Source organism: Myotis nattereri, assembly GCF_964212035.1.
Source record: "Myotis nattereri genome assembly, chromosome: 2".
NCBI lineage: Eukaryota > Metazoa > Chordata > Mammalia > Chiroptera > Vespertilionidae > Myotis > Myotis nattereri.
Window position 1 is genome coordinate 184945273 of NC_138076.1, and position 22623 is coordinate 184967895.

The following is a 22623-nucleotide window of genomic DNA, read 5'->3' on the forward strand; positions in this document are numbered from 1 at the left end:
ATTCGCAAGGGAAGGAGAATAGTTAAGTTCATTGGGGAAATGTACTGACTCAAAAATAACTTTTGCAAACATAAAGGCACGTAGGCAATACTAAAAAAATGGAAAACTCAGTAAGTCCTAAATAATGAAGACAAAAAAAAAAAAGAGCAAATATCCTCATTATTTAGAGTCGGCAACAATTTCATCCTTTCAATATTTTCATACTAATTTCATCCTTTCAATATTTTCATACTTATTGGGAAATCTGCCTTGAAACCATGTTATTTGTTATTGTATTATCTTTGCCTTGTTTGACAAATGTCGTGAATTACTGTAAAATCATTGCTTTGGAAGGGAAAGATAATCATTTATGAGAAACAAAGGCATGTTTAATGTAAAGGCTCTTTTCTATGACTTCAGAGGAAATAAAAAGTAAAAATCACAATCAGGACTTACTTAGGAGCTTGCTTAGATGACGAGCTGGTCTGTCTATCATACTGAAGGAAGAGTTATACCCAAAAAGTGTTGGGAAGAAATGGACACCAATGATACGCATTCGGTGTTGTTTAAAAAGTCTTTCCCTTGGGAGTCATGGACCCAAACGCTACCCAAAAGTTAGCAAAATTTGCCGGTGAAAAAACATTCTTGCAGCATCCTCATTTAATTGGCACAAAATAACTGTATCAGATGATCATTTATATTAGAGTAGGTAGGAGAGCGGCTGTCCAAAGACCTCCATGCAAATGAATCATCACTCTCTTACTGGGTGTGGAGATAGCTTCAATGTATAAAAATGGTGATTAAAATGTAACTTTATAAAAATGTTTCATTTTCCCTTTTGTTTCTTAAAAAAAGTTTACTATCTACAGAAACAAAAAAAAATCTTTATATTTACATCAAGATAACTATTCATGACAAATATAATAATATGAAATAAAATATTGAAAGTGAGTATCAACTTTTTAAATAGAGGTTTGGCTCACAGCATAAACAAGTGTAGATAAACAAACAAACCAAAAAAAAAAAAAAGACTTTCAATAATAGGCCCAGTCCCCCCAAACCCTCTCATATTCTTCCCTGCCAAAAGGAGCGTGACAATGGGCCAGATGGCAGATAGAAGCTACCCCATCACACAGTGTGTGGAATACCACCACAGGGTGGGCCAGTGGGCCCTTTGCCACCCAAAAGCCAATCTTCAACAGCTGCCGGGAATCGGGCTTTGCCTGTGTCAGCCAATACCAAACCCTAGTTTGAAAGTCTCCCCATTCATCTCTCACATGGTTTGTTTGCCTTCCTTTCTTTTTCTGTTTCCTACCAGGCACAGTTTGTAGCAGATTAACACATGGGGATCACCGTGAAGAGCAATTCCCAGGTCTTCTCTGGAAAACCTTTTAGAATTCTCACCTGATGAAAAGACTGGACTCTAGCTTATTCCTAGGTGTTTATGCATAAAGAATGCCATCCCCTTAATAGTGATTTGATCTTAGGTGAGTGACAGGCATACTCGCAGACAAACAGCCCCTACACATGCATTAGGCCAGGAGATTGGAAAATGCTTCAGTCTTCCACGTTTAAGACTGGTGACGGACAGCCTCCAAGCGGTGTTAGCAGCAGTACCCATCACGTGGCCCTCTCACCCAGCCCGTGAACACCCCTCCCTCTGCAGAGGGACCTTTATTGAAGCTAAATGGAGGAAGGCATTGGGAATGGCTGCCTCTCAAAGACACTCCAGAGCGAACTTCCCTCCGTTTGTTCACATGTGTTGAGTCATCTGCTGGTGGAATTCTATAAATTACTAACCACAAAAATCTCTCTTTACATACACATTAACATCCATACCCACAAACACCCCATCAGTTCTCTCTCTCTCTAACACACACACACACACACACACACACACACACACACACACACACACACGATGTTGGTAGGGTGTACAAGAATTCAAATAATTCTCTGGAACATTCATCCCTCAGTCCTAAGAGCAAAAGCTTCTTAGTTGTAACCTACATTGGCTGCCCTGTTCCCTGCTAAGCCTCACCATTTCCTTCGTTTTCCTTTATTTTTTCTTTTTACGATTTATTATATCACAGTGACCACTATATATCTTAATATGAATGTTACTAAAATGTGGAGCCAGTACTGCTGGCTTTCAGTGTGTATGTGTGTTGTGTGTGTGTGAATATATTTTACATGTATCTATGTGAGAGCTTATATACACACACACATATATATTTCTTCCTTTAAAAAAAAAATCTTTAGAAGCTGGTGTTGCAACGTGAAAGCTTCTCTGAGCAAGAGTTTTTAACCATGTACCTCACTGTAAAAATAAACACATAAAATGCGAAGACTCCCCAAATGCAATGGCCATTTGCTCATCTTCTCGTATTTCTACAGTGTTGTGTCTAAGTGTTGTGCTGGCTTGGAAAGAGTCTGTGACAAGTCACTGGGTTTCGAGGCAGCGCGCTCATACTGTCCACTGTCACTGGTTTGGCTGTGTGGCTAGGGTCTCCTCTCCTCTCGGCTTCCCCTTTTCTTCTTCTTCTTCCCTGATGGCCTGGATGTGTTCTGAGGAATGCTGTTGGGGAGACTGGTCCGGGGACTGGCTTTCGGTTCCCGCCAACCGCTGCTCCTCTTCAATGACTTTCTTCCACATCGTGTGGTTCTGCACGAGGTGCTGAGTTATTTGGCAGCAGATTTTCCTCCTTTTGAAAGTTTTCTTTCCTGAGAAAACACCAAATCAGACTACTTATTTGTGTGCTGAATACAACAGTTATTTCTTTTCACATTATCTATAGGAATTAAGTACCAAATGGATACAGATATCTGTCATTGGACTTGTGTCTGGTAATAATGTCATTTCCAGAATGGAGAGAGAAGCGGGAGATGGCGGTCACCATTACTATAGCATTGAGACAGGACTCTGAATGCAGTTGATGTTTGGGAATGTCAATACAAGGTTCTTTGTATTGGTAGCTTGGTATTACGCCCACTCCTTCAGACTCTCAAGACTTTGCACCAAAAGATGGCTAACATAACTTCTTGCTCTGTCTTCCTTTACTTTGTCAACCACTTCAACTCATAAGAGTCCACACAATTGATTTCTTTAAAGAGGGTTTTGATGCTCCTGCTCTGCTTCATGTGCACTAATACATTAATTTCAAACTCCTCTCAAAGTTTTCCCACAAGCTGACACAAACACACTTTTGCAGTCTTCCTCCCTCCGCAGGCTGGTTTGTATCTGCACTTACCTGCTCTCTTTTCTGTATGTACACTGAACACTTCTACTTTCTAGCTGGTACAGCCCCTCCTTCTGAAATGCTCTTCTCAGCCACTGAAAGTTCATGTTCATTTATTATTTTGAGATCCAGTCACATTCATTGAATTCCTCTTCTAAGTAAAATCTTTCAATCTCTCTCTCAAACTCTCTTGCACTCTATATATGCTTCTTATAGTAGATAGTAGTTTTTTCTTTAAATTTCTCATTATCATTATCTCTTTTTCTGGTAACTACATATCCAAAATCATTTAGGGAGAGTGACCCTTTCTTTCAGTTACATAGTTCTGGAAAAGGCGATCAAATTCAACTTCCCCACCCACTTCTGACAACATAGCTGTGTCCTAGTGATTGGCCAGTGCACAGGTATGGAACCTAATTCAGGCCTATCAGAGCCCTTCCCTGGGACTTTTACTATTGGTGCAACGTGAGCATGAGGTCTGGGAGTCAGGATTGGAGATCTTTTCTTCTCTGCTAATGTATTTGAAATGAAGTTAACATAGAGCAAGACTGAAAGAACAAGTCTCTAGGCAGATGAGTCAGAGATAAGAGCAGGAGCAAGTAAGCTCTCATACCAGCCAACATTATGTTTACATGAACCAATAATTTCCCTTTAGTATATATTCATTTGATTTAAGTTTTGTCACTTGTATCAAAAACAATGTCCTAAATCCTCAAAGGCACTTACCTTATTCTCATAGATTCCAGCTCCTTTATTAGACTACAGCCTCTCTGAGGGAGCCTTGTGAAGATCTGCACAGATCTTATACATGGCAAGGCTCAGCAAATATGCATTTCATAAATAAACAGATTACATTTACTTGTGTCCAAACAATTTAATGTCCTCAATATAGAAGAACTGAAGACAATTTTCATAGAATTGCACGTCTTGATTGAAGAAATATAATAAAATTAGTTTCAAGGGAAGAAACATAAGATGCTTTAGATAATTTGCCTTGATGTCATAATTTACTATTTAGGCTTCTAATTCCTTATGTATTTATTCAGCACCTAATCTGTACTATGTGTGCCACTGTCTGGTGATTCACTGATAGGTGAGATAGATATAATACATGCCAGCATGGAGCTTTTACTCTAGTGGGGATATATAGAGTGAACAAATAGCTACAATTATAGAAAGGTAGCAGACTCAGAGGGAAATGTCTCACCTGGAGGATTCTGCATGATGACAGTGGCTTGGACTAAGATGGGGGTAATGAAAATGAAGATAGATGAATGTGGGACATATTTGTGAAGCTCAATCAATACGACTTTGGCAACTGATTAGATGTAGGAAATAAGAGGGAGGAATCAAAGACAACCCTAAACTGTCTGGCTGGAGCAGCTGAGTAGATGGGGATATGATGTCCTGAGAAAGGGAGCATCAGATGAGGAGCAGATTTGAGGGGTATATTGAACATAAAGTGTCGGAGAGACCTACAAGAGGAGGGGTAAAGTAGGCAGCTGACCTTGTGCAGGGAAGAGAGGGCTGTTCTGTTCTAAGCTTCCAGAATATAATGTAACTCTCAGTATTTTCATCTGGGTGACCATTTTAGACTCAGGTGAAGAATTTATAAATTAGGCTAAATCCTACCATTAGATTGTAAGCTTCCCTATGGTAAGAAGCAATTCCCCCCTTTTTTGTGTATTTCCATAAAGCTCCAGCCTTTTGTAAGTATTCAATAGAAATTTAGCAAATGAATCATGTTCTCTCTAGTTTCTGTTCCACAGTTGCAAGTAAATGATGAAGTATTGATAAGTGATAAAAATAGTATAATGATTTGAAAAAGTGGTCCACAGGAAATTCTGATCTTCTTGAGACTGTATCAAAGAGTTACCAGTACAAGTTATCACATGTTCAGATATTTGGGTTTCCTTAATGAAGTGATAATGATTTACAATGTATAATCTGGAAGAAAGAAGAAGAAAAAGAGTAGGAAGAAGAAAAGGAGGAAGAGGAAGAGGAAGAGGAAGAGGAGGAGGAGGAGGAGGAGCAGGTGGTGGAGGAGGCGGTGGAGGAGGAGGAGAGGAGGAGGAGGAGAAGGAAGAGGAGGGGGAGAAAACAGTAACAATAGCAAAAAAGAAAAAAATGAAAAAGTCAATTGCTATGAGATGTGCCAAAGGAACTAGCTTAGCTGTCTTGGAGGTCCTACACCAAAATTTTTGTGGAAGTGCTAATGATTGCTACAATGGTTTTATTTTAATATACCACTGGAATATTTTGTACTTTATAAGACAAGATCAATTTTTAAAACACAGTTCAGAAACAAGACATGAAATAAAAAATAATCTTGAATTACTTTTGAACCATATATAACAAAACTAGTTAAATGGTTAAATGGATACAGGCAGTCTTAAGCAAGAATTAAAAAATATATATCTACTTTACTCATTATTTTATTTGTGAAATGGACCCATCAATCAAACCTATATTGACCACCTACTAACTGACAGACAGTTTCCTGGATGCTATGGAAACAATGACCAATCTGCCTCAGAGCTTGTATAATCTATAGGCCAGAAAGCCAAGAAGACAAAAAATGAAATACACATGCTATATTTTATAACAGACATACTCATGTGACCAAGATGGCTTTAATGTTCCCTTCAGCTTGAATAAACTTTAGACAGGTTTTTTTCAAGTTTTATAAAATAAATATTCTAAGAAAAGGGAGGTGAGCTTCAAACTGCTAATTCTTTATCTGACCCCTTGTAATCTCTCCCTCACTCTCTCTCTCTATATATATAAAGAGGTAATATGCTAATTGGTCCTAACGGTGTCACAGTCATGACTGCTAAGGAGGAGGCTGCCTGCGTGTGTGCGGCGGGGCGTTGCTCCTGGAGACTGGGTGAAGTGGGGAGGTGCCCGGAGGAGGCCCGTCCTGGGAGGGCGGGGGTGAGAGCTCGTAGTGCCCCCCTCACCAGTCCTTCGCCACCCACAGCTGGCACTCAGAGCGCCCCGCCGCTCGCCTGCCTGAGGAAGGAGCATGGCACAGCAGGTGAGAGGTTTCCACGCTTTCCTCCAGCGCCATGATGAGGGGAAGCTGCCACGTTGCTCCCGAGACAGGCAAAAGCTAGGAGGTGCCTAGAGAAGGCGGAACCAGCCCGAGGCGACTCGAGGGACTAGGGCAGGGCTTGAAGCGGCCAGAGAAGGCCAGAGGGGTCGGGGGGCTGGGCCAGGTGCACTGGAGCTCTGCGTGGAGAGGTTCAGGTATCAGGGCAGGGCAGCGGGTGTGTGTGCAGGCCGCGCGATTTCACGCGCTGGGCTCCTAGTATATATATATTTCCCAGCCTCTAGCCAGTTTTACAATTTGAACATCATCTCAAGGATCTGAGAGCCTAACTTCCATAAGCACCGGTTAGCAAACAGGCATGGCCTAAGTGAGCAGCTCCCTCTAAGGTCCTCCATCCTCTGTCACTAGTTCATCCCAGCCCTTAAAAACACTCCTGCCTTTGTTTCAAGGCAGGTGAGTTCCATTTTCCCTCCTTGTTGCAATGGTCTTGAATAATGTCTTCCTTGCAATTTTTGACAAGTGTGTAGTACAGTTTATTTCTGACATGTCAAACCATAGTGAACGAAAGACTCAACCTGTGGGGAAACAGGTAAGCTTTTTTTCAAAGGAAATGACACCTTTGCATGACAAGACTTAATACACTGGGTGAAGAAGGGGCTGGTAGCGTTCTGGGCAGAATGAGGGGCATGTGTACAGGCTGAAGCATGACATAGATTTCTTCATTTGAAAGCTTCTCAGCAAGGGAGATGCATTAATAATAAAACAGATGAATACATTAGATTTTAACAAGCAAATCTCTAAAATACTCTCCTACCAAAGCCATTTACTTGTCTATTTCTACTTTGTTTATGTTGTAGCTAAATACAAATCAGTTTCTGCTGAGAAATTTTAAAAGGCTAGCATACTTCTTATGCTAACCTTTCAAATCAAGAGAGCTACAGATGGCCACTGGCTGCAGCACAGACTTGCATCACGGTCAGAGGAAACACTCTACCACGGAGGGTGATTACTCCATCCGAAATTTATACACATTCATGGCAGGGCATTCACAGGGAGGGAGCTAGCACAAAGCTCAACTTTTTCCCTTTCCTTTCAGGTCAGCCCCCATGAGAGCAGCTGATCTCTTATTAATGCTGTTGAACATGAGCAGTAAACCTCTCTGGAATTAAACTGAATGAGGTGACGTAGAAGCAAGTTTGTACCAAATACATTTGCGTAGATTAGAGTCTGCAGGTGGTCTAAAACATGCTTGTATTGGGAGCCAAATTGTTCGGCACTGGAACCTCTTGAAAGGAGAACAAAGAGCCTTTCATTGCTCAAATTCTAAATGCAGCTTAGTACTTCATTAGAAACCTCTTAGTTCGCTGCAGGAATCTTTCAGATTTAATTATGAGGTAGGAAAAAGCCTTCTTTCCCTAGGATACCATATTGAAACATTTTATTCTATGTTTCCTGGGAGGTCTCCAAGTTTTGCAAATTGCTGAAGTTATCAGTGCATATTTAATTTCAGGCTAAATCCAGTTAACCAGCATAGTCAACATGAATTCTGGAATTAAAAGGACAAGAGGCAATGGCCATGGAGTTAAACATAAGGAGACGTGGGGTTCCTTTCTGATTCTGCAGAAAACACCTACACCTTGGAATGTTACTTAAATTTCTGAGCCTCCCTTTAGGCTTTTGTAAAAGGAGGCAGCTAAACTAGATGATCACCAGTTCTCCTCCCATTTCTAAAATTCCACTACGTCTCGTCTTTCTCTGACTGGCGTATTTTATGTGGAATCTAATGAACAAAATAAACTGATAAACAAAATAGATCCAGAGACATAGAAAGCATGGAACAGGCTGTCGAATCTCAGAGGGAAGGCAGGGGTGGGTAGGTGGGTGGGTGGGAAGAGATCAACCAAAGAACTTGTATGCATATATGCATAACCCATGGACACAGGCAATAGTGTGATGAAGGCCTGGGGCCGGGTGGGATTTGGGTGGAAGAGGGCAGGAGAAATAGCAAAGAGCCTTTGTTGAGAATATTTCACCACATGAAGAAAAATGTTTTTATAGCTAATTAAATGGATTAGATTGGGTACACTGTGCAGTCCAAATCAATGACCAGATGTGAGCACTTCTCCTTGTCCCTCTTGCCACTCAGTCAGTCCAAAGCCACAGATATCTCTCATTTGGGCAATTTCAACAGCCTCTTAACTCATCCCATTTGCTCAGACCCCTTTTCCTACCCCAAACTCAATAATTTACTCAATATAGCAGCTGCAACAATGCAGTTGAGATGTGAGCTGAATCAACAAACACTTCTCAAAACCTCTGATGGCTTCCCAACTCAGGCAGAGTAAAAGCCAAACTCCATACTGTGGCCTAAGAGCCCTACCTTCAAACCTCACTTCATACAGCCCCCCCCCCCCTTTCCTGCAGCTCTCCCACCCCTTCTCCTCTGCTTCAGCCACCCAGCTCTCCTGATGCTCCTTGAACACCCAGCCGAGCCCACCTCCGCCCACCTCCGGACCTTTACACGGCTGCTTTCCCCTCCCCTTGGAATGTTCTTCTTATCGCTATCTTTATGAGTCACTCCTGCACTTTCTTCAGGTCTGTAAGCATTTTTTAAACATCTGTCTTTTTTTATTTAGACCTTCCATGGCCACCTTATTTAAATTTTAACATTTTAATTTTGTATCCCCTTATCTTTCAAAAAATTTTAACATTTACCAGTACCTAACATGCTCTGAGTTACTGATTACCTTGCTTAATGTCCGCTGACCCCACTGGAATGAAAGTCTAAAAGGGCAAGGATTTATTTATTCTTTTGTCTGATTTGTTCACAGCTCTGTCTTCAGTACCTGGAAAAATGGCTGCCATAGAGTAGGTACTCAGTAAATATCTGCTGAATGAGTGATTACCATGTCTCACTGCTTTACATGGTCTCCCCCTTACCAAGCCAATAAAAGCCTATAGTTTCTGTAGATGGTACCTGATATTCCTTTTATCCCGAAATCATTAAGATACTCTGAAGAATAGGCTTCAACTATTTAATTTTTAATTTTTAATTTTTTTTTTTTTTTACTTCATGACAGAGAACATGTCTTTGTATAAACATGGTATTATTGTAGATCCCATAACCTGTAATTTCTCTTTTTATGAGATTTAAGGGGGTTTTCCAAAATCAAATGCAGCAGATGATATTGGGACTCAAAAGTATATAATTCATAAAAAGCAGATGATTCAGCTGAACCTAGAAAAAGATTTTATAACTTACTTGGAGATTCATTATTTTCATAGGTTTCCTCTTCATTTGGTGCTTCTTCTTCCTCCTCCTCTTCTTCTGGGTCATCGGTATCTCCTGACTCATCGCTGCCTTCCACCCATTTCCCCGGCATCAGTCCGGCTGAATCATAGGAGTTGCACAGAGGACCCACAATGTGAGAGATGAAGGATTCCTGAAGGTTGGCCAGCTGGGGAGCAGAACGGTCCATGAAGGGGCTTATTGGTAACCCAAGGCTGGCCTCTTCGTCACCCTAAAAACAGGAAGTTACCAGGAAAGGTAAGTTTAAAAGACAAGTAAAGTCAACATTTGCTTAGCATCTAAAATTTGCAAATACGCAAGAACCCAGATATCCATGTGTGAATTCCCTCTTTATTGCTAAGAGATTCCCCCCAAAAGATACCACTCTTTTGATCTTGAGGCTTTGGCTTTTGATCAAGGGGATCTATATAAGAAATGGTTTAATGTCTCAGCAGACGATATTTCTTATCACATTAGTCAGTGTGCCTTATATACATATATCATAAAAACCAAATCTGGAAATAATTATCAAGCAAATACATAATCTATCATGTTTTCTTTTTTTTTTGTCTTTGCTACCAGAAATCTTAAAATATGATATTGTTCAATTAAAGTTGCTACCTTATCCTAGCTTTTGGTTGAATTATATCTTCAGTGATTATATGATGTCTATATTCTTATTTACTATTTATATAATAGGACCATTCTACATATGTTTGTCTTTTGAACAGTTTCAAATCTTTCTGGAGAAAAACCAGATTGTCAACCATAAAGAAATATACTAATATGTCAACAATGTTTATGACAATATAGTGGGAATTACTATAAGCAAATTTTCCTTTTTCTTTAGAGTTTTCCTGTATTTCAGTATTTCAGGATTATGAATTAACCTCATTCCTAGGAGAGGCAGTACATTATTTTCTAGAAGCGCAAACCTTTTATCGTACATATGAATCTTGTGAATAATACCTGTAAAAGTTCTTTCTAATCTCTCTAAATATGTCCAGACAATTTATTACTTGTTAAGGTGTCTCATCCTATTTTTGGATGCTGTAAGTAATGCGAATTTATTTCTGGCATTCACCTGAAATCTATCTCCTCATAACTTCTATAAACTGGTTATATTCATACCCTTTTTAGGGAAGCAGAGAGGAATCTAATGTTTCTTATAAATCAGATTCTGTGTCAAGTACTTCATATAATATATCTTCTTTAATCTCCACAACTACTTCATGGTAAACCTAATCCTAAATTTGTATGTCAGTCTGTTAAGTATCTGAAGATAGTTACTATATCACTTCTATTCCACCCCAGGATTAATATCTTCACTTCCTTTAATGTCTTCATGTGCTTTTATGTCACTGATCCTGTACTTTACCCAGGCTCCACTACCTCCAGATTCATCTTAAGAGGCTGGTTCACAATGCTCAATACAAAATTTCCAGTATAATCTGGTCTGTGGAGGGTAATTCAGGGAAGACCACTCATGTTTACATTTTGGTGGTAGTTTTTTGGTAGTGTGCTAAACCTCACATTAACATGTCAAATAAAATGCTTGTTGTTTTTTTTAAAAAAATATTTTACTGATTTTTTACAGAGAGGAAGGGAGAGGGATAGCTAGTTAGAAACATCGAAGAGAGAGAAACATCGATCAGCTGCCTCCTGCACACCCCCTACTGGGGATGTGCCCACAACCAAGGTACATGCCCTTGACCAGAATCGAACCTGGGACCCTTTTCAGTTTGCAGGCCGATGCTCTATCAACTAAGCCAAACCAGTTAGGGCAAAAAATGCCTGTTTTTTAAGCCTTTTCATACACTGTGGTTCTTAACTCTATTAGAAAAGTAAACTTAATCTGGCATATATTCATATATTTAAGCTAAAATTGGCTTCTATTATAATGAATTTGTAAAAGGACAATATTTCAGTGGTCTTTCCAAAGTCTCTATTACTTCAACATCTCTCAAAATACTTGCAAATAACTTTATCTTAGAGTTTTTATGGTTATAATTTAGTCCATTTTTTTGGTCATCTTTTTAATCCTGTGATTAAAATTGGCCAATGCATTTTCTAATGTTAGGGTAAATATGAAATAGATTTATCACACTCAACACTTTTGGAAACTTTGCAAAATTTATGAGCAGCCTAAGCATGGATGAAATCAGTTACCTGTTCATAAAATTCACTGACAATACCCTCTGTCCACTGAAGATGGAGCTCTTTACATTTAGCTGGCCCATTGATATCAGCCAGCTTTATACACATTTGACAAACTAGTAGACGATCATTTTCATTGGTCCAATCTATTCCAACCTCATCGTTTACCTGTTTGAGAAACAAAGATGGATGTGTTTTACCTCAAGGAGAGCAAAAATTGACCAGGAGAATAAAAAATACAATATTTATTGTTTTTCTACCATGTGGAGATCAGAATGCCAAGTGATGAGAATTTTTTCAGCTAATTAAAATAATGTTACTGCCTTGTATAAATAGTAAAATAGTTTATAAAAATAAAATAACAAATGATGACTAATTATTAATTATGCCATTGAAAATAAATGCTATTTAAAATTAGCATGTTATCTATTACTATTAAAGTAATGTAGCTACAAATAAGAAATTTTCTTGAATTAACATTTGAGCATTTATGTTTGACATATGAAATATTGCTTCAGGGTTTTGACTTTTCTACTGCCAGATTACTTACATTTGTATACCACAGACATGGGAGCAAATTAAGTCAAACAAAAACACAATGACAGAATTTCATTATTTCCCTGTATCACAAAATAAAATATAGACAACACCTCAATGTCTCAAGTTCCTAGATAGGGACCAATGACTATTTATCTGCTTCTAGTTAAACATTTTATTGAATTTCATTTTCACATTGGACATATAAGAGGTGATAGCAACGACCCTTGTTCAATACTTCAGTTCCATGACATCTTTCAGTGTGGCCATGAAATGAAGACTGGTACAAATCTAGTTACCTTGGCATTAAATTTGGCTACAAAGTCAAAGTGTTTCTTCAAGTCAGTGGCCAAAATTGCTTCAATGACAAGGAAACGGAAATGCTTAAATTCCACATGGTCAAGGTTAACTAAGAAGTTGTACTCTGGCCGGGACATGAAAAGGTTCCATGCAGCAGCTGCGTGATGATTCTCCAGAACTGAGCGATCATTGTAGAGCACCGCCTAGGCAAACAAGCGAGAGAGGGAAGAGTTCAATTTTTTAAGTTAAAAAATATTACAAAAACAGACGAGAATATGCAATGCGTTTGGAATTTTCTTTTTTCATGGAACACAAAAATGTAGGCTTCTGATTGCTGGTTATTAAGAATCACTGATTGCTGCACATTGGCTGTTGATTACTGTTTTTGGTTAAATTTCGTTCTTTCTTTTTTGGTAAAATAAAGGTAATGTACTTGAAACTTTATTCCAAACACTTCCAAGTGAGGGGCTTAGTGCTAGATTTTATTAGATTTCTTTGCAGGACACAGGAATTTAACAATAAAAATATGCAAATGTATTAATATACCTGAGAGGTAACTCAGCTATTTTTGCATCTAGAATAAGAATGGCCTCCTCTTAGTTAAAGATATAACTAATAAAGAGGAATGAAATCCCTGACAAGTCCATGATCAACCATAGGAACTATCACCCTTTATCTAGTAATTGAAGATAACAGTATCTACTTGTTTGCAATTTTCTAATAATGCTCAGAAAAGGCCCAGAAGAAGAGGAAGTTGCCTAAAAAAAATGCTTGAAGACATTGTGATAGAGGATAGAAAACAAAAGGCATTAGGACAGAAGGACATTATTACTAAGGTATAAAAATAGGACAACTTGAATAATAAGAGGCAAGAGGGTTTGCATGACTATACAAAAAATAATGCTTCTGCTCAAAGGACACATTGAAATAAGTTAAAGTAGGTAGTCAGGGAAAAAAAGCAACAGAATATTTTTATTGTATACAGAGTAAAAGAAAATTCTAGACTATAAAACAGGAAGATGTTTACTGAGTTTAATTGAATAGCTAATGATAATTAGATACTTAGTGATTAATTTTGACTTACATGTAAATATATGCTAAGGATGTGCTCCTTTAAAGTTACTATTTTGGAATGCTAGGCTCAGGAAAAAATTTCCCTCAAATGAAATAAACTTATTTTTCATTCCGACTAACCAAAAAAATACCTTAAGAATCATAATTGTTATAATAAAAATATATTTCAAAGGAATGGGATTTATATACAAAGAAGCCTTGCATTCTTAAAAGTCCAAAAAGATTTGGTTCTCTAATCTTTTCAGAAAGGGACTTCTGTACAAGTTGGATTTTGTTGAGGAAGTTCATAAACATGAATTCAAGTAGTTTTCCTTCCCTAGGAAAAAACTAAGAAGAGATTTCCATGGGTAATCAAGTTGCATACCTGCCATGAATAACTTGGAACAAGTCACATTATCTTTTCAAAGCTGGCATGATCTCTAAGAACTTTATGTCAGGGCCAAATATAGTTCGGCTCATATTTATTTGGTGCCTATTATAAATCAAATTTAAAACAATGATTTTTTTTTCCCAGAGAAATCTCTCAATTGAATTATTTCTCATAATCAAAATAGAGTTACCTGAGGAGCACTAGTTGCAACCAGGAATGCGTTAGTCCTTCCTGGGTGGTCATAGTCATGCATGGCTGCAGCCACATACAGTGCCATCAACTCTAAGGCAGGAATATTTCCAGACAGACATCCATATTTATCGTCTGGCACATTGTACATTTTTGAGAATACATATCCCATGTGTCCATGTGTAAATCCACTGTCAGAATCTGAAAAGAAAAGATGAAAGTAATAGAGATTTTGAACAAGAATTAAATGATATCATTTATCTTGACCTCCTAAAAAAAGGTACTCTATTGTTCCCATGGCTCACCAGGGAGCACAGATGTCCTTAGCACGTACCTGAATCACTTGCTGATCCATGATCATTAATCACAGTTGAGAGGCCAGGAATAGGTTGTGTAGTAAGATACCAAACAGCATGTAAGACATCAGTAGCATGGATTCTGTTATGATCTATATAACCAATGCAAAGGAACAGTCATTCATTTGTGAACTTTGGGGTCCAAGGACTAAGACTGCCATCTACTGGATAAATAGTTTAGTCCGAACATTTTAATATCCCAATGAATGCCAGCCAAACATTCTAGGAAAAATACTCTTCGATTACTCTTCCATTATTCTATAATATCTATAGTAACAAGAACCCCCCTCCTCCCCCCGCCACAAACCACTCAATATTCTTTATGTGTGAAGATGTCTGAAGTATAAAAATCTATATCCAGAGCATACTAGAAACCTAATATATATAGGAAACTCACTATGTGAAACAACTATAATGCTTACTCTCATACTTATTTCCATGCTTCTGTATAAGACTGGGCAGTAGATTAAAGAAAGACCCATGACATACTTCAACTGGTCAGACCAATGGTCTATACCACTCAATATTTCATCTCTGATAAATTGCATCCAAATATGATCTGTGAATAGAATATAGCAGTATTCTTTTGTAATCAAACTTAAAATACGCTAATAAAAGTGAATCCACAAAGCAAAATTAAAAACCAAAATAGTAATAATATTCTCTGATCTAGAAATTCTGATTTGGGGATAAAGTTATAGGAAATACCTAAAAAGAAAAATCAATACATCTTTGTACAGTAATGTAGAGAGTTAGGCCATTTAGAAGAATAAAAACTACGGGGAAACCAGAATTTAATAATGTCATTATCAAAGGAAGGGAGGGGTCTATTTCTTATGTACAGTTCAGCTTCTGTTGAACAGTGAACAAAGGCCCAGTGCTCGCTTTGCTTGCCTTCTTTTTCTGGTGCAATTCTCCTAAGTTTTCTCTTGTTTATCTAGCCCTCATGATGCTTCATTGATTGGTATGTTTTATTATAAATGTGCTTACTTTACACATTTTATTTTTGCTGACTAACCATGATACAGTGTCCTTCTCCAATACAATCATACACCATCTAATGCCGGGGATCTGTTCTAAGAAATGCATCGCTAGGCAATTTTCTCACTGGGAGCATCATAGCGAGCACTTACACAACCTAGATGGTATACCTACTACACACCTAGATTGTACGGTATGCCACCCTCATAAAGGTAGTCTGTCATTGACCAAAATGTTGCTATGTGGCATATAACTATATAATATACTAGAAGCCCAATGCGCGAAATTGCGTGGCCCCGCCCACCCACACCGGTCTTTGGTCATCATGGCATTAGGGTCACTGGGTTTTTATAATATAGATTACATCTCTGGGTAATATTGAACAGATGAGGAGAAAACAGAAGAGAACAGAAATGTTAATGGGAATTTGAGAGAAAGACCTGTCCCCTGGCCAAAGAAGAAAGAAGAAACCATGACATCTGTGGTGTTGGCAGCACACAGGGGATGTAGGTAGATGGTGCCTATTTCCTACAATTCTGGCAACTCTTTGAGTAAATCTTTAGGTGACGTGGGTAATTCAGTTAAGGGCCTGGGTGAGTGCCTGAGAAATGTCTTTATAAAAGCTTTGATAGTACAATTGTGAGAATTACAGAAGGAAACATAGTTATTTTTATTTTTTGGTGAATCCTCACCTGAGGATATTTTTCTATTGATTTTTAGAGAGTGGAAGGGAGGGAGAGAGACACACACAGAGAGAAATTTCAATGTGAGAGAGACACATGGATCATTTGCCTCCTGCACCAGCCCCAGCCAGGGATCCAGCCTCATCCAAGGTACGTGTTTTTGAATGGGAATTGAACCAGTGACCCTTCAGTCCGCAGGCCAATGCTCTATCCACAACTGCTAGGACATATTTTATTTTGTTATATTTTTAATCCTCAGCTGAGGATATGCTTTTATTCATTTTAGAGAGAGAGGAAGGGAGGGAGGTGAGAGAGAGGGAGAGGGAAAGAGAGAAAGAGAGTGAGAGAGAGAGAGAGAGAAAGGGAGAGAGAGAGACATCGATGTGAGAGAGAAACACTGCTGTCTGATTGCCTCCTATATGGGACAATGCTCCAATCAACTGAGTCACTTGGCCAGGGCCAGAATGCATCTTAAGAGTATATGATATAGTAAGCTTGTAATTAATGTAAATATCATTCAGACAAAAAACAAATTATTGCTGTTAGAACAAAATGGTGAATTAGCACAGATCACCAGTTTTCTCTTGATGATTCCTGAGAATATACTGACAAAGTTGAAATAAGAGCTATGCTAAGTCCTTGAGGAGGGAGAAGGCAGTGATGACCCCGTAGAGGAATAGATGGCCTCTGGGCAGAGGGTGCCATGGTTAGGGGATGAGTTGGGAGAGACCTTCTCAGAGTTCCTCTTCCTGTTGCAAGCTGGGAAAATTACTGTGCACAAATAATTACCATCACTATTGCTAGTCAAGGAAACTTGCGCATGCGCCCACAACTGCAGAGTGGAAGGGGGCAGTCGTGGGGTATGGGTGGAGCTTATTTGAGTTGAGAGATAGACAAAATCAGGTACAGGGGGACTATTTTAAAATCTAGATTCTTTAAATTTTGGTAAGGGTTCTGGGTAAAAATTTAAAAGTTTTCATATTTTCTTTCTTGGAAAACATTTTAAAGTATACTTAAAAGTAAAATAAAATTTAGTTTCTAAAATTTTAGGTCATTGTCATATTAAAGTTAATTTAACTCTATTTTGGTTACTCAGGCTTTTTTTCATTTAGTCATGGATTTATTTAGCCAGAGTTGTTAGAAATCTAGTTCTCTAGCAGTAAATATTTAAAAAGTAAACATACAGTCCAAACCGGTTTGGCTCAGGGGATAGAGCGACGGCCTGCAGACTCAATGGTCCCAGGTTCGATTCCGGTCAAGGGCATGTACCTTGGTTGCAGGCACATCCCCAGTAAGGAGTGTGCAGGAGGCAGCTGATCGATGTTTCTCTCTCATCGATGTTTCTAACTCTCTATCCCTCTCCCTTCCTCTTTGTAAAAAATCAATAAAATATATTTTTTAAAAAAGTAAAAATAAAAAGTAGACATACAAAATTTTATGTGTGACCATTATAATTAATGATACACCATGCTTTTGATTAGTATAGATCTACAACCCTTCCACATCCAAGGTATTATTACTTAAATGTGATCACCAATCAAGCTAAAACTTTCTTGTGAGAAGATATAAATTCCCTTCATGAAAAGTGGGGCTTCTAATAGGACAAGCAGGTTTATTATAACAAATTCTTTTCACATAGAATGAAGAATCCACTATTTCAGGAAAAAAACTATTTACTTACAACATATAAACATGTAATAAGAAAGTGTAAAAATTAATTTAAAAATTTAGGATTTAGAAACTTCTTTTTCCACTTACGTATTTGTCAACTTTCCCTACAACTTAGTGGTATTCTACCTATAGAAATGTTAGTAATCATTATGTCAATTGCTCACTGGAACTTGCCTGTAGTGGACTATATCACAAAACTATATTTGGGAATATGACATTAATTTGCAAAGTTAGTCTGGTAACTAGCGGTCGTTTAGTGTTTTTGGTGGCTTCCTTTCTATAAAAGTGTATTTATGTAACTACTAGATTCTTAGCCTTTGAGAAATCACTAACTCATGTCAATCACTGGCATCCAACCAGGGTGGGCCTTGGAAATATTATTAAGAAAGCAAGACTTATCTTGAGATCCTTTCAAACTACCCCTTTCTCATTTCTCTCTTCCAACTTCATAGTCCCTTGACCAGACTTTCCCAAAGGGCCCAGTGCTCTTAGGCTCCTCTCTCTCATACTCCCACGGCTCGTCTCTCGCCTAATCCCACAAATGTAATTTGTAGGTTTGATTCTTCATTCTCCTTTGCTATCACACATCATCAGCTGTGCATTTTCATTCCAATGTAGTATGTGCATGGCATGTTGAAAAACAATCCTTTAATGATGGGTCACTAGGTCAATGTATACCAGTTTCTGGAAATACCTGTGCTTTATCCTCTCCATATCACTTTTATTTATTTCAGCTCTTTGTAACTACAAAAAGACATGGGTTCTAAAGTCCAAGGTACATAAAAGCACATCTAAAACTTAAAAGTTAAAATATGATTTAAACAACATATTTCTAAGGCATGTTCCAACCCATATATTACATTTGACTATTTTTCTTACTACACATTTATTTTCTAAAAGTACCACATGCTTTCTACACATTTCCGCAACCTCATTAATTAGATTTATGGACATTTTCTCCAGTTTCATGTAGTTTTTAGCATGTAGGACAATTTTACTTCCGTGTTCTGATGCTACCTGAAATGCTACATATTAACAATATAATTTAACATCTCCTTTGTGTTCCAATGTCTCATGATTGAAAATGACAAACTTTCAGAATATTCAAAGTTCATAAGCTTGAACACTGGCTGTATCCTTTCCTTGGTTCTTCCCATTTATTTCATTTAAAAATGTTTCTAATAACTTCTCCACAACTACTTCCAGATGTTTCTTCTTTTCTCGTTTATTACTTAGACCATCATCCTACCTTCCTTCTACCCCAAACCAGGTTTACCTTATATGGAAAAACTTTAATAGTAAGTGATTTAACTCTGCAGCCCCCAGAACAAAAGTTGAATTCAGTCAATGAAAGGCATACATTGGAAAACGAGCAATACATTGAACATTTAATGATTTATTTAGCATGCATTTAAGTGGCACTTACTATATGTAGGCACTATTATAATTGTTTTAGAGGTATTACCTCATTTTATCCTCATACTAATTCTATGAAGCAGGTATCATGATCCCATTTTACAGATTAAGAAATGGGGCATTCAGAGGGTAAAAAAGACCCAGGCTCTCCTACAGGTGATAAGTGAAGAGTCCAGGATTTTAACACAGGCTATCATTTCCTAGACTATACCATGTGGCCATAGGGCAAGTTTTCAATACAGTGGGGCCTTGACTTACGTGTGTCCCGACTAACGAGTTTTTCGAGATACGAGCCGTCTCTTGGCCGATTTTTTGCTTTGAGTTGCGAGCTAAAATTCGGGTTACGAGCCAGCTTCAGATACCCTATTGCTAGTTGGCGCAGCGAACTTCAAAGTGAATGCCACGACATCAGCCCAGCATCACGTGTCTCATTCGTTCACTTTTTGATTTGACATATGAGTAATTTGAGTTACGAGCTCTGTCACGGAACGAATTAAACTCGTAAGTCAAGGAAGGCCCCGCTGTATGTAATTCTGTGCTGGCTGCTAGTGATTCAATATACCATTAACTTTAGCAAATTACATGAATGTTTAAAGTATTATTTCACAAATAACTTAGACTTACAAGGAATTTCCCTGTATCCAATCTCCAAAGCATGAAAGTAATTCATAAATTCCCTAACTGGAATTTTGAAAGCTTCAAAGAGGCCCATGTCTTCAAAAAGTCTGTATGATACCTGTAAGACAGAAAGCAAAGCCTTAAAGCACATTCCTGAGTGTGTATTAGACATAAAAAGAAAAAAATCATATTATTTATGTCCAATAGGAACAATTATTGGGAACAAGATATCAAATTGATTTTGAAGGCCTCTATGTGCTTAGCCCTTGAAATACCTGAGCACAAGGAGGACATATTTTTAAAGATAGAGACATTCACCCAAAAAACAACCAACTCAGAATGCAGTATAAACTATAGAAACATATCAAGAAATTAAATTGCATGTAATATCATTAATTGGAGAATAATATTTACTACATTTCTAATTATATAGTACATACTATAAATGTAATAAAAGAATGAGACAGCTTAAATTTATCCAAATTCTCTCTCTCTCTCTCTCTCTCTCTCTCTCTCTATATATATATATATATATATATATATATATATATATATATAGTATATGTATATATATACACACATGTATATATCTATATCTATATCTACATCTATCTATCTATCTATCTATCTATCTATCATCTATCTATCTATATAAAAGTTTTCCAGAGGATAAAGAATTCAGAGTTGTGTATTAGTGAAGGATAAGGAAAAAAAATTATGAGAGTGAAAAGGGTTGCCTTGAGTAAAATGTATAGAGAAAAAAGATTTATTCTATTCAAAATAACAATGTCTAAACTATTTTTTCTAGCTTGCCCTCTTTCTCCTCTGAATAGCTATTCTCCATCCAATTCCTTTCACAGCTCTAGTGACTAACATTAAGTAAATGCCTTTGGATATAACTGGCATTTTTGACATGCAAATGAAGAAAAAAGAATAAAGGGGCAGAAGAAGGTATTGGAGACAGAAGTGGTTATTCTAGTGGTAAAGTGGAATACAACAGCATTTAGAGCAGCCTTACTTCATGTCACAAAGGCACAGTATTGGGTATAATTCAGGAGATTTTCTTCATAAAATTATCTTGGACTGCTTCCTCTAAAACTTTAATATATGCCTACATAGATAAATCTTCATCTTTTGTTATTGACTTTAAATCTATTCAAATTCAGTAACAGTTTAAAATTATATATTCAATGTTTGTCACTATGTGAGACTATATATATATATATATATATATATATATATATATGATTCATTCATTCAGCATATATCTATTGAGTGCCTACTATTTTCTAGGCAGTTTGTTATATACGTGGCGTGTGTGTGTGTATTCCTTCATGTATCTGGTTGGGCAAGGTAGTAGACATAATAAGAAAGGTATATACTTTGACAGAAAGTCAGAAGTCATATACAAAAAGAAAAAGGGGATCAGGGACATTTGAGCAAAGAGTTAAAGGAAGTGTAAAGGGAGGTACGTGGATATCTAAGGAAACAGTTGCTCACGTAGAGTAAAAGCCAATGCAAAGGCCCCGAGGTACACAAGAAACAGCAAGAAAGCCAGCATGGATAAAGCAAGAAGGCCAGAATGGAATGAAGGCAGGAGTAGACTTTAAACTGGGATTGGTGCAATCTCGGTGTTTGACAGTCATATTGACCATTATAAGGATTTCACTCTGCATGAGGTAGGGAGCCACTGAAGACAATGAAGCTGGAAAGTAACTTTATTTGACATATGTTTTAAAAGGAGCACTGTAGTTGCTGGTTGGGAACAGAATATAATGTATATCAATTCTATGTGGGTTTTTTTTTTTCACTTTGAACAGCAAGCATATTTAATTTTTAGCCTTTTTCTGTGTAATATAACATCCCACTTCTTCTCTCTAAAAAATGCAATAGATCCCTCAAAAAATTAAAAATAGAACTTCCATTTGACCCAGTGATCCCACTTCTAGGAATATATCCCAAGAAAACAGAAACACCAATTAGAAAGGATATATGCACCCCTATGCTCATACCAGCATAATTTACAATAGCTAAGATTTGGAAACAACCTAAGTGTCCATCAGCACACGAGTGGATTAGAAAACTGTGGTTCATCTACACAATGGAATTCTACACTGCTGTAAAAAAGAAGGAATTCTTACCATGTCCAACAGCATCGATGGAACTAGAGAGCATTATGCTAAGCAAAATAAGCCAGTCAGAGAAAGATAAATATCACATGATCACTCATTTGTGGAATATAATGAACAACATAAACTGATGAACAAAAATAGAACCAGAGACATAGAAGCATCGAACCGACGGTACAACCTATGAGGGAAGGCGGGGTGGGAGGGGGTCAGAGATTAACCAAAGGACTTGTATGCATGCATATGAGCAAAACCAATGGACACAGACAGTAGGGGGGTGAGGGCTTGTGCTTGGGGGTGGGGGTGACAGGGGAGAGGTCAATGGGGGAAAAAAGGAGACTCATGTAATACTTTAAATAATAAAGAATTTAAAAATGCAATAGAAAGTGAAGTTTATGGTTTCTTTAATATTTCAAGCCAATTCTTTTAGTTATTTCCCCTTTACTAATGCTTCATATAATATTTGAGTTCTTATTTATAAAAACCTAATGGATTTATTTCTGCATATTAATTCAATAACACCACCAATAACAGCTTCTATGTGTATATATACATATATATACATATATATATACTTATATAT

The 22623-nt window shown here is 37.6% G+C and overlaps 1 protein-coding gene across 1 annotated transcript in view; it reads right to left on the reverse strand.

Annotated features, from left to right (window-relative positions):
• Positions 1–1290: 1290 nt before the first annotated feature.
• Positions 1291–22623, reverse strand: part of PDE3A (phosphodiesterase 3A) — a gene marked incomplete at its 5' end in the record, with an annotated part of 247394 nt that continues 226061 nt past the window's right edge. The window contains 7 exons of the mRNA XM_081114514.1: positions 1291–2703; positions 9533–9791; positions 11729–11884; positions 12553–12756; positions 14188–14387; positions 14521–14634; positions 19918–20029. Of these exons, the coding sequence (XP_080970640.1) occupies positions 2462–2703; positions 9533–9791; positions 11729–11884; positions 12553–12756; positions 14188–14387; positions 14521–14634; positions 19918–20029 (1287 nt within the window). The 3' untranslated portion in view covers positions 1291–2461. The remainder of the gene's footprint in view (positions 2704–9532; positions 9792–11728; positions 11885–12552; positions 12757–14187; positions 14388–14520; positions 14635–19917; positions 20030–22623) is intronic.